This window comes from Ovis canadensis, chromosome 1, assembly GCF_042477335.2.
Source record: "Ovis canadensis isolate MfBH-ARS-UI-01 breed Bighorn chromosome 1, ARS-UI_OviCan_v2, whole genome shotgun sequence".
In the NCBI taxonomy this organism is placed as follows: Eukaryota; Metazoa; Chordata; class Mammalia; order Artiodactyla; family Bovidae; genus Ovis; species Ovis canadensis.
In genome coordinates, this window is record NC_091245.1 from 98,287,561 (window position 1) to 98,301,160 (window position 13,600).

The following is a 13,600-nucleotide window of genomic DNA, read 5'->3' on the forward strand; positions in this document are numbered from 1 at the left end:
GCAGTGATGCTTCCTAAGGCCCATTTGACTTCGCTTTCCAGGATGTCTGGCTCTAGGTGAGTGATCACACCATGGTGGTTATCTTGGTCACTAAGATCTTTTTGTATAATTCTTCTGTGTATTCTTGCCACTCTTCTTAATATCTTCTGCTTCTGTGGTTAGTTCCATACCATTTCTGTCCTTTATTGTCCCCATCTTTGCATGAAATGTTCCCTTGGAATCTCTAATTTTCTTGAAGAGATCTCTAGTCTTTCCCATTCTGTTGTTTTCCTCTACTTCTTTGCATTGATAGCTGAAAAAGGCTTTCTTATCTCTTCTTGCTGTTCTTTGGAACTCTGCATTCAGATGGGTATATCTTTCCTTTCCTCCTTTGACTTTTGCTTCTCTTCTTTTCTCAGGTACTTGGAAGGCCTCCTCAGACAATCATTTTGCCTTTTTGCATTTCTTTTTCTTGGGGATGGTCTTGATCACTGCCTCCTGTACAATATCACTATAGGATGATGTACTATAGGATAATGGGCCCTAAACATTTTAGAAGCTCTTTTGTCTAATGGAAAGACACATGCTTAAGCTTCATACACGTCTTTTTGTTTGACTGAAATGGTGTATGAGGCACTATCTTAAATCTTCTTGAGGTCTTAACCATGTCGTGTGTATAATATTTAAATCCTGGATTTGATTTTTGTTTTTTTTTTTTGCCCTGAAACTGCTTCTTATTTTGAAAGCTTTTGCTGTCTGGAGAAAATGAAGATAAGAGCAGTTTGACTTTTGACTAGCAAACCCTGACTATGAAAGTGAAGTCGCTCAGTTGTGTCCTACTCTTTGCAACCCCATGGACTGTAGCCTATCAGGCTCCTCCATCCGTGGGATTTTCCAGGCAAGAGTACTGGAGTGGATTGCCATTTCCTTCTCAAAGGGATCTTCCCGACCCAGGAATCGAACCCAGGTCTCTTTTAAGCAGGCAGACGCTTTACTGTCTGAGCCACCAGGGAAACCCTGACTATATTTCTTCTAAATTCTGCTTAAAAACTGAATGGTTCTTTTTTTTTTCAGTCCATCTTTTCCTATCCATATTTTATCATATGTGATTAAAAGCAACCAGTTAGTATGTTTTCAATTCTGCCTAAAAATTTCCTCTGCCAGATTTTCTCATTCATTTGGTAACATTTTCTGTTTTCCACATTCCCATGGGTAATGGTGTTGCTAAATTTCTGCCAGGACATAACATAGGTTGTTTTTTTTTTTTTTTTCAGTCTCCAGTAATATTTTCTTCACTGTCCTTCACAGTCTCCTCGGTGTCCTTCCAGCTTCATTAAAAGGTCTTTACAGCTTCTGTGGCATCCAAGTCCCAAAGATACTGCCACTGGTTTTAAGTTTTTGTTACAGCTATGCCCTGGAGAAGGAAATGGCAACCCACTCCAGTATGCTTGCCTGGAGTATCCCAGGGACAGAGGAGCCTGGTGGGCTGCCATCTATGGGGGTCGCACAGAGTCAGACACGACTGAAGCGACTTAGCTGCAGCAGCAGCACAGCTATGCCCCACTTAAAGGTACCAAATATGGTACCACTATCTAATGCTACTTAGGAAACTATTCCAAAACCTATGGCTCAACAAAAAACACTTTATTATATCTCAGGGTTTTGCGTGTGTACATGTTGAGTCGCTTCGATTATGTCCAGCTCTGTGACTCTATGGACTATAGCCAGCCGGGCTCCTCTGTCCATGAGATTCTCCAGGCAAGAATATTGGAGTAGGTTGCCTTTTCCTACTCCAGGGGATCTTCCCAACTCAGGGATCAAACCGTCTCTCCTATGCCTCTTGCACTGGCAGTTGAGTTCTTTACCACTAGTGCCAGAGGAGCCTGGTGGGCTGCAGTCCATGGGGTCTCGAAGAGTTGGACACGACTGAGCGACTTCACTTTTACTTTTCACTTTCATGCATTGGAGAAGGACATGGCAACCCACTGCAGTGTTCTTGCCTGGAGAATCCCAGGGATGGGGGAGCCTGGTGGGCTGCTACCTATGGGGTCGCATAGAGTCGGACATGACTGAAGCAACTTAGCAGCAGCAGCAGCAGTGCCATCAGGGAAGCCCCATCTCATGGTTTTAGGGATCATTAATTCTAGCGTGACTCAGCAGGGTAAATCTATTCTGTATAACCACAGCTGGAGTTGCCCGATTATGTCCAGCTGGTGGCTGAACTGATCTGGAAGGTCCCAGACTACTTTGCTCATGTGCCAGACACCCTGATGGGAACTTCTAGATGGTGGGCTCAACTAGGCCCCTCTCTCTGTCTCTTTATGTAGTCTCAGGCCTTCTCCACATGGTTTCTCTAGCATGGGAGTTTCTTATCTGGCAGCTCAGGGCTTCAAAAGCAAGTACTTTCAAGAATCTAGTATGAAACTGCAAGGCTTTTTTTGAATTAGCCCCAGAAGGCCTAGAACATCTTTTATATTATATTCTATAGTCAGTTAGGTCTAAGATTTAAAAAAAAAAAAAAGCATGAAGAATTAGATTCCATCTCTCAATGGAAGAAGAAGGAAAGAATTTGTGGTTGTCTTTGCCACAGACACTCTATCCTTGCCTGCAGAATGATTCTTGTCTGAGAAGGACATTTTTTTAAAATTAATTTTATTGGAGTATAGTTGCTTTGGAGAAGGAAATGGCAACCCACTCCAGTATTCTTGCCTGGAGAATCCTGTGGACAGAGGAGCCTGGTGGGCTGCTGTCCTTGGGGTCACACAGAGTCAGATATGACTGAAGCGACTTAGCTTGCACGCATGCATTGGAGAATGAAATGGCAACCCACTTCAGTATTCTTGCTTGGAGAATCCCAGGGACAGAGGAGCCTGGTGGGCTGCTGTCCATGGGATTGCACAGAGTCGGACACAACTGAAGCAACTTAGCAGCAGCAGCATAATTGCTTTATAACTATAGTTGTGTTAGTTTCTACTGTACAGCAGAATGAATCAGCCATACACATACATATATCCCTTCCCTTTTGGACATTTTAAATCCAAGGTTAGAGAGGTGGATATGGAGCTTTGAGGGACAAAGGAGACGTCTATTCATTAACTACATCAGCTGAGTCAACTGCAGTGGTCAGTGAAGTGACAGGTATGGCAGATGTATCATCCTCCTATCTAAGTCTCAGTGAATGTTATGGGTCAAAATCAGGGAAACAGTGCACATGGTGAGTGGCTAAGCATGATGCTTCAGAGCTAAACGGGTTTCAAATCTTAGCTGTATATACTGAGACAATGTTTACCTTCCTGTTACATTATTGTGAGGATGAAAGGAGTCAGTACATATTATATTTTTAGAAGAGAAAATGGCAAAAAATATATTAGACATGGTTATTTAATTGCCTTATAGTCCATGAAGCAATCCATCAAGGTGGGGAGAAGGAAGGGAAAGGAAATAGAAAAACTAAATAAATGGAAAGTAAACGTACCACTGGAGTATTTGGAACTGATGATGAAGACAGGCTCAGTGGGTAAAGAATCCACCTGCAGTGCAGAACCCACAGGAGACTTGGTTTCGATCCTGGGTTTGGAAGATCCCCTGAAGTAGGAAATGGCAACCCAATCCAGTATTCCTGCCTGGGAAATTCCATGGACAGAGGAGCCTGGTAGGTTACAGTCCATGGGGTTGGAAGAGTTGGACACGGCTGAGTACACACACACACATGAAGACAGAGACACTTCCCTATTTTTTGTCCCTTATCATCAATTCAAATATTTCCTGAAGCACCATCAATTGACCAGTTCAGAAGCAGTCCACACAGGAAAGAATAATATAACTGGTTTAATTTATCAACATTACCTATCCAGATTGAGTTCTAATCTAGAAAAATGAGAGAGATATGCAGGGAGGAAGATGTGTGACTTTCTACCATAATGATCCATGGAATCTATAGTCTTCTTTCTGCCTATCTTATAATGAATTAAAAAATAAAATGAAATTCTTAAAAAAAGCTCTGTCAGGATAGGCTGTGTTATTCTGCAGTAATAAATAACCCCTAGAATGTCCTTGGAGATCTGGTGGTTAAGAATCTTCCTTGCAATACAGGGGATGCAGGTTCCATTCTTGGTCAGGGAACTAAAATCCCACATCCTGGGGAGCAACTACTGAAGCCCATGCAGCACTAGGGAGCCCACGTGCTGCAACTAAGACCTGGTGCAACCAAATAAATAAATAAAATTGATTAAAAAGACAATCTGAAAATCTCAGTAACTTAATACAACAAAAGTGTATTTCTTGTTCATTCCACCTGTTCAGTTGGGCCAGCAGGAACACTGGACATCAGAGTCATTCAGAGACCCCAGCTGATAAAAGTTTCATCTTGATGAGTATTGTTCTCCAAAGATCAGTACAACAGTGGAAATTGACAGTAACTGGTAGACTGTATTCTTATTTCAAAATACCTCACCCCTTCTGCACTCTGTGGGCAGAGTGAAATTTCCTGCATCATGACTCTGGACTTGGCCATGTGACTTACCTTGGGGAATGAAATATGGCAGAAGGGACAATGTGTTTGTTCTGAGCAGAGACTTTAAGAGACATCATAGTCTCTGCCAACTCTCTTACACTCCTGTATGCTACCATTAGAAGAATATTCCCCAGGTAGCCACTGCTTCTTCAGTAGGCATCCTGGAATGAGAGCTACATGGAGCAGAGTTGAATCCATGCCCAACCAACCCATACCTGAACCACAGATCCTTGAGTGAAATTGGATGTTTGTTGTACAGTGCTGAGATCTGGGAGCTTTTTGTTAAGCAGCATTGTTTCAGCAAAAAGACGACTAATACAGCGATCAACACAGCAGGATTTCATGACTAGCTGCTACAGATAATGGTTTGCAAGTAAACATATGAATAGGAACTTGCTAGAAAAGACTCTGATGCTGGGAGGGATTGGGGGCAGGAGGAGAACGGGACGACAGAGGATAAGATGGCTGGATGGCATCACTGACTCAATGGAAGTGAGTTTGAGTGAACTCCGGGAGATGGTGATGGACAGGGAGGCCTGGCGTGCTGCAATTCATGGGGTCACAAAGAGTCAGACACGAGTGAGCGACTGAACTGACTGAATGACTGTCTAAGTATTCTAAGAAATATAAGGTAAAATGAGATGATATTAGTTATATACTATATAAATACAGATAGGTATCTAAAAGCTCTTATAACTATTAAGTTATTACTTGAAAGTGAAAGTCACTCAGTCAAGTCCAACTCTTTGCAACTCCATGGACTGTCCATGGAATTCTCCAGGTCAGAATACTGGAGTGAATAGTTTTTCCCTTCTCCGGGGGAGTCTTCCCAACCCAGGGATTGAACACAAGTCTCCTGCATTGCAGGTGGATTCTTTAACAGCTGAGTCACAAGGGAAGCCCAATAATACTGGAGTGGGTTTCCTATCCCTTCTCTAGCAGATCTTCCTGTCCCAGGAGTTGAACCAGGATCTTCTGCAATGCAAGTGGATTCTTTACCAAGCTATCAGGGAAGCCCCTAGTTATTACTTATCTATTGGATAAGGAAAAAATTTAAAATGATAAATCATAGTGCTCTTTAAACTGTGCAGTATGATAAAATTAGAAGGTCCTTTTACTATACAATTAATTTACCTTAAAAAGTTATACTAGGGAAATAATTCAAAAGAATAAAATAATGAAGTAGGAAAAGTTCACTAAGGCATTGTTAATAAGAGTCTAGTATTAGAAATAACTATGCAGTAATCTATAGTTATAATGATATTATATAATCATTAGAATAATAAATATGAATATTCTGTAACAATATGGACAAATATCTAATAAATGAAAAAAGGGGAGATATAAATATAGCTAAGCTGTACATAATTGTAACTATACAAATGGTTATGTGATATTGAGTATATGGATAATAATTATAAGAAATATGGAGAAATTTAAACAGTTTTACTGGAGGAGTGGATATATGGTTGAATATTTTCTTTTAAAATTTAAGACAATACTTACGGCTGATTCATGTTGTAGTATGACAGAAATCAATGCAACATTGTAAAGCAATTATCATTCAATTAAAAATAAAAATAAAATAAAGTGAGAGGAAAAAATAAAATGAAAAAATAAAATAAAAAGTTCTTTTAACAGTAAATTTAATTAAAAAAAAAGAAATTTCTTTTTTCAACAATATATTCTTGTATGTGTAGGAGAGAGTCAACATTTGCATTAGATGACATATTTTTAAAGATTGGAAAGAAGTTAAACAAACTTTAACATTGATGTTATAGGTGATTTAATTTCTCTATACTTCTCTGTATTTTTCAATTCTTTTACAATGAATGTGCTATGACCTTTGTAAAAGTTATTTTTAAAATGACTGAGCATATATACCTATGACTGATTCATGTTGACATGTGGGAGAAATAAACATAATATTGTAAAGCAATTATCCTCTAATTGTTTAGTCACTCAGTTATGTCCGACTCTTTGGACCCCATAGACTGTAGCCCGCCAGGCTCCTCTGTCCATGGGGATTCTCCAGGCAAGAATACTGCCCTCCTCCAGAGGATCTTCCCAACCCAGGGACTGAACCCAGGTCTCTCCCATTGCAGGCAGATTCTTTACCACCTGGGCCACTGCGGAAGCCCATCCTCTAGTGAAAAATAAATAAATTAAAAAAAATAAAAAGTTTAAAATGACTGAGCATATTTTCTAGCCTTGCTTCTGTGACACCCCCAGTTTATCTAGCTAATGCTGTAATTTCTTGAATATAGCACATGTCTGGCTGTAGACACAGTTCCTGTCCAAACTCAGTAGCCCATAATTTGATTTGAGACAAAACTAAATAGAGCACCAACTTTGGTATGGAAGATGGAACTCTAGCTCTCCCTGCCCACCTTTTTTCTTTCTTTCTTTCTTCTTTGCCTTCAGAAGCAGCAGGGGATTCTTTTTGAAAGAGGTGACCTGGTGAGCCTTGTCTCAGCTCAAACTGGACCTTAAAACATTTCCTGGAAACATTCTAAGCTCAGGAGCAGCATGGTCTTAGGTATAAGCTATGTTGAGGTTGGTGGGCAGGTCTTTCCGATATTTCTTCTGAACTCTCAGATATTACCCTGCCCACCCAACCCTTAGTCTGTATTGATAATTAGGAGAATTAACTGACGAGGTGGGAGGAGGAATGATGGTTTGCCCCAAGAATACAGGCTCCCCAGTGTCTCCCCAATACTCAGTCTCACCAATCCTCATGCTTCCTAAGTTAAACTGTTAGGATACCTGAGAGGATTAATTTGTTCTAGAGAAGGCTTGTTGGGCTTTTCTTCAGTGGACATATCTCAGGGACCACACCATATAGAAGACAGCCTGTATCAGAGCCTTACCAGAGACCTTGAGCCTCTTTGGTCTCAAATTTATCATCTGTGAAATGAATATAACTAAGTCAACCTTGCCACATGTGGGCACTATAAAGCTTTCTGCAAATTAAAAAAAGGTCAGTGGTAATGCTAATCACAGTGATTATGTCGCTTAATAAAAAGGTTTTATTTTAGAGCTAAAAAGGAGCTTCAGGGCTGTAAGCACTTTAATTATAGCATGTCTGATATATCGAAACTCTGTTACTTAAATAGATGATACAGGGTCTCAGGCATTGGGATCTCCAAAGAGCCTTTTCCCATGATTTTAGAACAGTTAGAGGGAAGGTTTGAGTTCTGATGGCCACTGTCTTGGGTTTCCCTGGTGGCTCAGACCGCAAGGAATCTGTCTGCAATGCGGGATACCTGGGTTTGATCCCTGGGTTGGGAAGATCCCCTGGAGGAGGGCATGGCAACCCACTCTAGTATTCTTGCCTGGAGAATCCCATGGACAGAGGAGCCTGGCAGGCCGCAGTCCATGGGGTCAAAAAGAGTCAGACACGTTTGAGTGATTAAGCACGCTTCAACGGCCACTGTCTTAAAGCTTTTCCGGGAAGTTCAGGGACCCACTGCCCTCTTGAAGCTAACAAAGCCCAGTAGCCTTTGTGCTTGGGAAATTGAAACCCAGGGAGATAAAATACCATAAAATCAAGATGTCTGAGATGGAGGCAGCTAATGAGGCTGTAAGGTTTTGTAAGAATGCCTCCTCTCCCGAGGAAAGTTCCTGGTCCCCACATTAATGGTGACGCTGACATATGAGATCTCTGGGAAAATAGCATCATGTCCTATAACTCTGTTAGGGCTGCATTTGCTCTCAGATTGCACCTAAAACGTTCCTAGACTCCAGCTCTGGCTGGGGGGTTACCTGTGGGTGGGGTGATGCAGGCACCCAAGAGGACTTCCTCTCCAGATTTTCCCATCAGTTGGTTGTTTTTTTCCAGAGCCCCTCGGTGGTTCAGGGGAGGGACAGGGGGCTTGGTGCGGAGTCCTCTAAGCCCTCTGCTCCTCTGCCAGCATCATCCAGGCAGAGAAGACGGAAGGGTGTGTTCAGGCGGCGGCGTGTAACCTGGGGCCGACTGGGCCCCAGCACACTGGCTGCGGGGAGCCCCGCCTCCCCTCGCGGTTGACAGCTCAGCTGGTGTCGAGCAACTCGTGCCAGCCAGTGGTGTCTCAGGCTGGAGTGTGTGCGCGCACCGCCGCGCTGCTCCTGGCCCCAGCTCCCCAAACAGCTCTGGGCGCCACTCGGCTCCTGTCGGCTTCCTGCTGAGAACAGTCCCTCCCTTGTGCCCTAGCACGGTTAGCTGGAGGTTTGGCCACGTCAAATCGGGTTTTCTAAAGAAGCACGGAGCAGAGCTCTCTCTTCGCCGACACAGAAAGAGGGAGCTGGGGAAGACACGGTTCTTTGCGCTGGAGATTCGAGGGCCAGGCTTCTCATTTTCCCAGGCTGCTTCCACTCCCGGGTGAGGAGCGCCCCGCGAGTAAGGACAGCGCCTGGAAAATGGAGCAGGCGTGGACACGGTAGGTGAGCTGCGTCTTTCCCGCCGCGCTCCGGCTTTGGTGTCTTTCCACCCCGCCACCTCCATCCCATTACCCTTTTGGAGAGGTCGCCCCTCACCATTAGGGGCTTTTGAAAGCTTCTCTTTTCATCGCCTCCTCCTCCCTAATTCCCAGCGCACTTCTTCTAGTCTCCTGCACATCTGTCCATCTGTTCTCTGGTGTCTCGCTGCTTAAGGAATCTCCTTTCCACTTAGTTTCAATGTTAAAAATATCCAGTGAGGCCGCTGGAAGTTTTTGTGGAAGGGTTTCTCTTTTAATTGATCCACAGATCAGAGGGAATTCCCTCAGGTCTGTCTTTAGAGATACCTTTGATTTCAGATACCTTGAAAAACATCAGATTGCTTCTCAGCCTGCCACGTTTTCCTTCTCAACTTCACCCTCTACTAGGCTCACACCAGAGCTCATTTCCAGAGTCTCCAGTTGAAGCTGACTCTGTGGGAGGAAAGGAGAAGGAGACCAGGGTGCCGGTCATTACTTAGGCTTTGTGGAGGTCAGAGTGACAGCTGCTTTTAGGTCAGAATTTGGAGATACGCTGTGGAATTGTGTTTCCTCCATGCCCCACTGCTTCCCCCCAATATACTTTCAAATACAGCTCACTCAAGGATAAGAGATGAGGTCTTGAGACAAAGAGTTCATTTTTGTTTTTCAGTGGAAGAGTGATGGAAAGGCTGTATTCAGAGATGTTTCTGTAACAGATAGATCTTCATCTCCAAGATTTAGCTGTGGAGAATTGGGGTGGAACTCAGATGTGTGTTGCTGCTGCTGCTGCGTCGCTTCAGTCATGTCCGACTCTGTGAGACCCTATAGATGGCAGCCCACCAGGCTCCCCCGTCCCTGGGATTCTCCAGGCAAGAACACTGGAGTGGGTTGCCATTTCCTTCTCCAATGTATGAAAGTGAAAGGTGAAAGTGAAGTCGCTCAGTTGTGTCCGACTCTTAGCGACCCCATGGAATGCAGCCCACCAGGCTCCTCCATCCATGGGATTTTCCAGGCAAGATTACTGGAGTGGGGTGCCATTGCCTTCTCTGCAGATGTGTGTTATTGAGTTCTAACAGAGGGAAAATTGTACTAACCCAGAAGGTAAATATGGTGCTTAACAGTACTTGTGAAATAGACCTGGGAGATTTTAGCTGGTTGTTCAACATGTGAAAGCTGTATAACGTGAACTTTGAAGAAAGGGCACAGTGAAGGTGAGAGTGTGTTGATGAGAAGTACACTATCCAGATTTACTTTTTTCTCTTTTCTGCTCTTCGCAGGCCTCTCCTAGAGGCCAGAGTTGCATTTTGAGCATCACTGAATAACGGGAGTGCAATCAGGAGTCATCAGGGGGCTGAGAACCACACCTGAGGGGTGACCAAAGACCCGGGGCTCTTTAGTCTGGGGAAGTAAAGACTTGGAGTGAGAGCTTCAGGGGTGCTGGCTGTATTTAAAATTTTTAGTATTCTTTCAAATGGAGCTCATTCAAGGATCAGAGATGAGGTCTGGAGACAAAGACTTCATTTTTGTTTTTCAGTGGAAGGATGGTGGAAAGGCTGTATTGCTCCCTTAAAATATTTGAGGAGCAATTGGTGGTAGAGGGATTAGGCCGATTTGGAATCTCTTAGAACAGAACAACCAATGGGAGCAGTTGTGAGGATGCAAGTTATAGCTTGGTGCAAAGAAAAGGTTTTCTAACAAGTGACCTTCCTGGACATAAATAGGTTTCTAACCCTGGAATTATTCAAGCACAGACTTGGTGAATACTTGATGATAATGAGGATGAATGTATCAGGGATTCTTGCTCTCTATCAGTGTTTTTCTCACTTGAAAAAAAAGTATTATTTACTAACTTTTTTGAACTTTCGATGTAATCATTTCAGACGAATTCAGAAATGTCAGAAAAATCAAAATCATATCTTTATAGTTAAGTCAGTTTAACAAACTGAGTATACCCATGTAACAAGCACTAAAATCAAGAAAGGGAATATAACCAGCACCACTGAAGCCCTTGTGACCCCCAGGATAACCATTATCCTAACTTTTAACACCATAGATAAGTTTTGCCTGCTTTTGAACTTCATGTAAGTGAAATTATCCACCGTGTACCCTTTTGTATCTGGCTTCTTTGACTCAGTCTTATGTTGTACAATTCTTCTACCTTGTGTGTAGATGCAGTTCATTCACTTTTGCTTCTATGTAGGATTCTATTATGTGTTCATATATCAAATGTATATGTCCATTCTGTAATTAATGAGCATTTGGGGCTATTATGAATATAGTGTTCCTACAAAGATTCCTGTATCTGTCTTTTGGTGAACATAAGTACACATTTCTGTTGAGTAAATATATGGAATTGCTAGGTAATAGGAAATGCACGTTCAGCTTTTGTAGATACTTCTGAACAATTTTCTAAAGTGATTATAAAGAGGATATTCAAAGAGATGAGATACAGTGTAAAGGAGCTCCACACCACTAGTCATCAGAGAAATGCAGATTAGAACCACAATGCCATGCAACTGTGTGCATATCAGAATGGCTGAAATGAAAGAGACAGAAAACACCAACCGTTGGTGAAGTAGAAGAGTCATTATGTTCACACTTGTTTTCTGTCTCTACCCTCAATAAGAAATGTATTTACTCTGCAACCAAATGCACACCAATATGTAACTGAATCAAATGTTTCATGTAACAGTACTTAACCTTACTATGTGTTCTGTACTCTGATCTTTCCCAACCTATTCTTTTACTTAAAAAAAAAATGCTTGTGTGACTCAGTTTATTTCACCACTTAATGGGTCATAGATGGAAAAATCCTGTAATCATATATCATAACTGATGTCTCAGATACTTCCTAACTGGCAGCTAAGATCAGTTCATAAACATTTTAAATGTGAGCCAATACAGGCAAGGCACACTGTGCTGAATGCTGAGAGTAAACCAATGAATGAAAGATGGTTTCTGCCTTTGAGGTTTTGACTTTGTTGTCTATAATTCTAGAAGAGGCTAGGGCAGACATATGCATTGGCTGCTCTTGGAGCACAGTGATGGTGGTGGTGGTGGTGGTGGTTTAGTTGCTAAGTCTTGTCTGACTCTTGTGACCCCCATGGACTGTAGCCTACCAGGCTTCTCTGTCCATGGGATTCTCCAGGCAAGAATACTGGAGTAGGTTGCCATTTCCTCTTCCAGGGGATCTTTCCAAGCCAGTGATTGGACCTGGGTCTCTTGTATTGGCAGGTGTATTGTTTACTACCTGAGGGGTTCTACTTGGGGGATTCAAAGAATAAAAATTAACTATAAAGCTACCATTTATATCAAGCTTGCATTTGTTAGCTTTTGTGTTAATCCCTTTGTGTACTTTATTTTGCCTAATCCCTGTAACCCTGTGAAGTCTGAAGTAAATGTGATTTTTTATTTATTATTTAAAATTTTGGCTGCACTGGGTCTTTGTTGTGGCACACCGACTCTCTTGTTGTGGTGTGGGGGCTCCAGAGCATGTGGGCTTAGTTGCCCCATGGCATGTGGGATCTTAGTTCCCCAACCAGGGATTGAACCCGTGTCGCCTGCACTGGAAGGTGGATTCTTAACCACTGGACCACCAGGGACATCCCTTAAGGAAATGTTAATATAGTCATTTTTAAGACAAGAAGATTGAACTTTAGGTTAAAATCTTGGCCAGGTAACACTACAGCTGAGGAAGAAATATAGCCTGGAACTATCTAATTCCAAAGACTGTTCTCTTAGTTGCTTCATTTGATTGAGTCTTGTAGGTTACTTGGTTTCTGAGTTGCTTCTGAAGCTGCTTACTTACCCTGACTACGATTAAGCTTATGTATAAGTTTAAGACTATGATTCTGTTCCCAGATTTCATTCTTGGCATTTCTGGAAATTCCCCTCACAGAGGGATTCTTCACATAAGCCTCCATATTCTCTAGCTTGCTCAGTCTACCCATAAAGAACAGGGTGCTGAGTATTTGAGTTCTTAAATATCCCCTACTCCCAGCTGTATGTCACCTATCCTGTGCAAGTCAGTGGGAGTACTTTTCCCCCCCAAGAATGTTGCCCGACTGCTGCCAGACTCTTTGGTTAAATCACTGGGAGAGAGCATGTTTGGTTCTGAAACAGCAAATTTCCAGTGAATACACTGGCTTTACAAAACGCTGGTTTGGGTCTTCCCTGGTGGTCCCGTGGATAAGACTCCATGTCTTCACTGAAGGGGGTGTGGGTTTGATTCCTTGGTCAGGGGAGATCCCCAGACTGTGGCCAAAAACAAACACACAAAAAAATGGTTTGGTCCCTAACCAAATTAATATCCATGAATCAGGAAAGAGTTGTCAGAGCCATACACTCATGGGGATGATGAGGAGGTGGTGATGAAGGCAGTTTTGCTCACCTCATTGGTCTAGAATCCATCAGGCAAACCGCTTCTACTGCTCTAAATGTTTGTATGTGCATGCTCAGTCATTCAGTCATGTCTGACTCTTTTCAACCCTATGAACTGTAGCCCACCAGGCTCTTCTGTCCATGAGATTCTCCAGGCAAGAATACTGGAGTAGGTTGCCATTTCCTCCTCCAGGGGATCTTCCCAATCCAGGTATCAAACCCTAGCCCAGGGATTGAGCCCACGTCTCCTGCTTGGCAGGAGGATTCTTTACTACTTGAACCACCTAGGAAG

At 42.8% G+C, this 13,600-nt stretch overlaps 1 protein-coding gene across 7 annotated transcripts in view; it reads left to right on the top strand.

The window, feature by feature from the left end:
* Nucleotides 1-13,600, top strand: part of PDE4DIP (phosphodiesterase 4D interacting protein) — a 250,860-nt gene that overhangs the window by 31,339 nt on the left and 205,921 nt on the right. For 3 of the 7 annotated variants that reach the window (XM_069602477.1, XM_069602480.1, XM_069602495.1), the window contains exon 1: nt 8,442-8,910. The exons of the other annotated variants lie outside the window; for them this stretch is intronic. In XM_069602477.1, coding sequence (XP_069458578.1) covers nt 8,891-8,910 — 20 coding nt within the window. In that variant the 5' untranslated portion in view covers nt 8,442-8,890. Of the gene's footprint in view, nt 1-8,441; nt 8,911-13,600 lie in introns of those variants that run through there. 7 annotated transcript variants of the gene reach the window in all.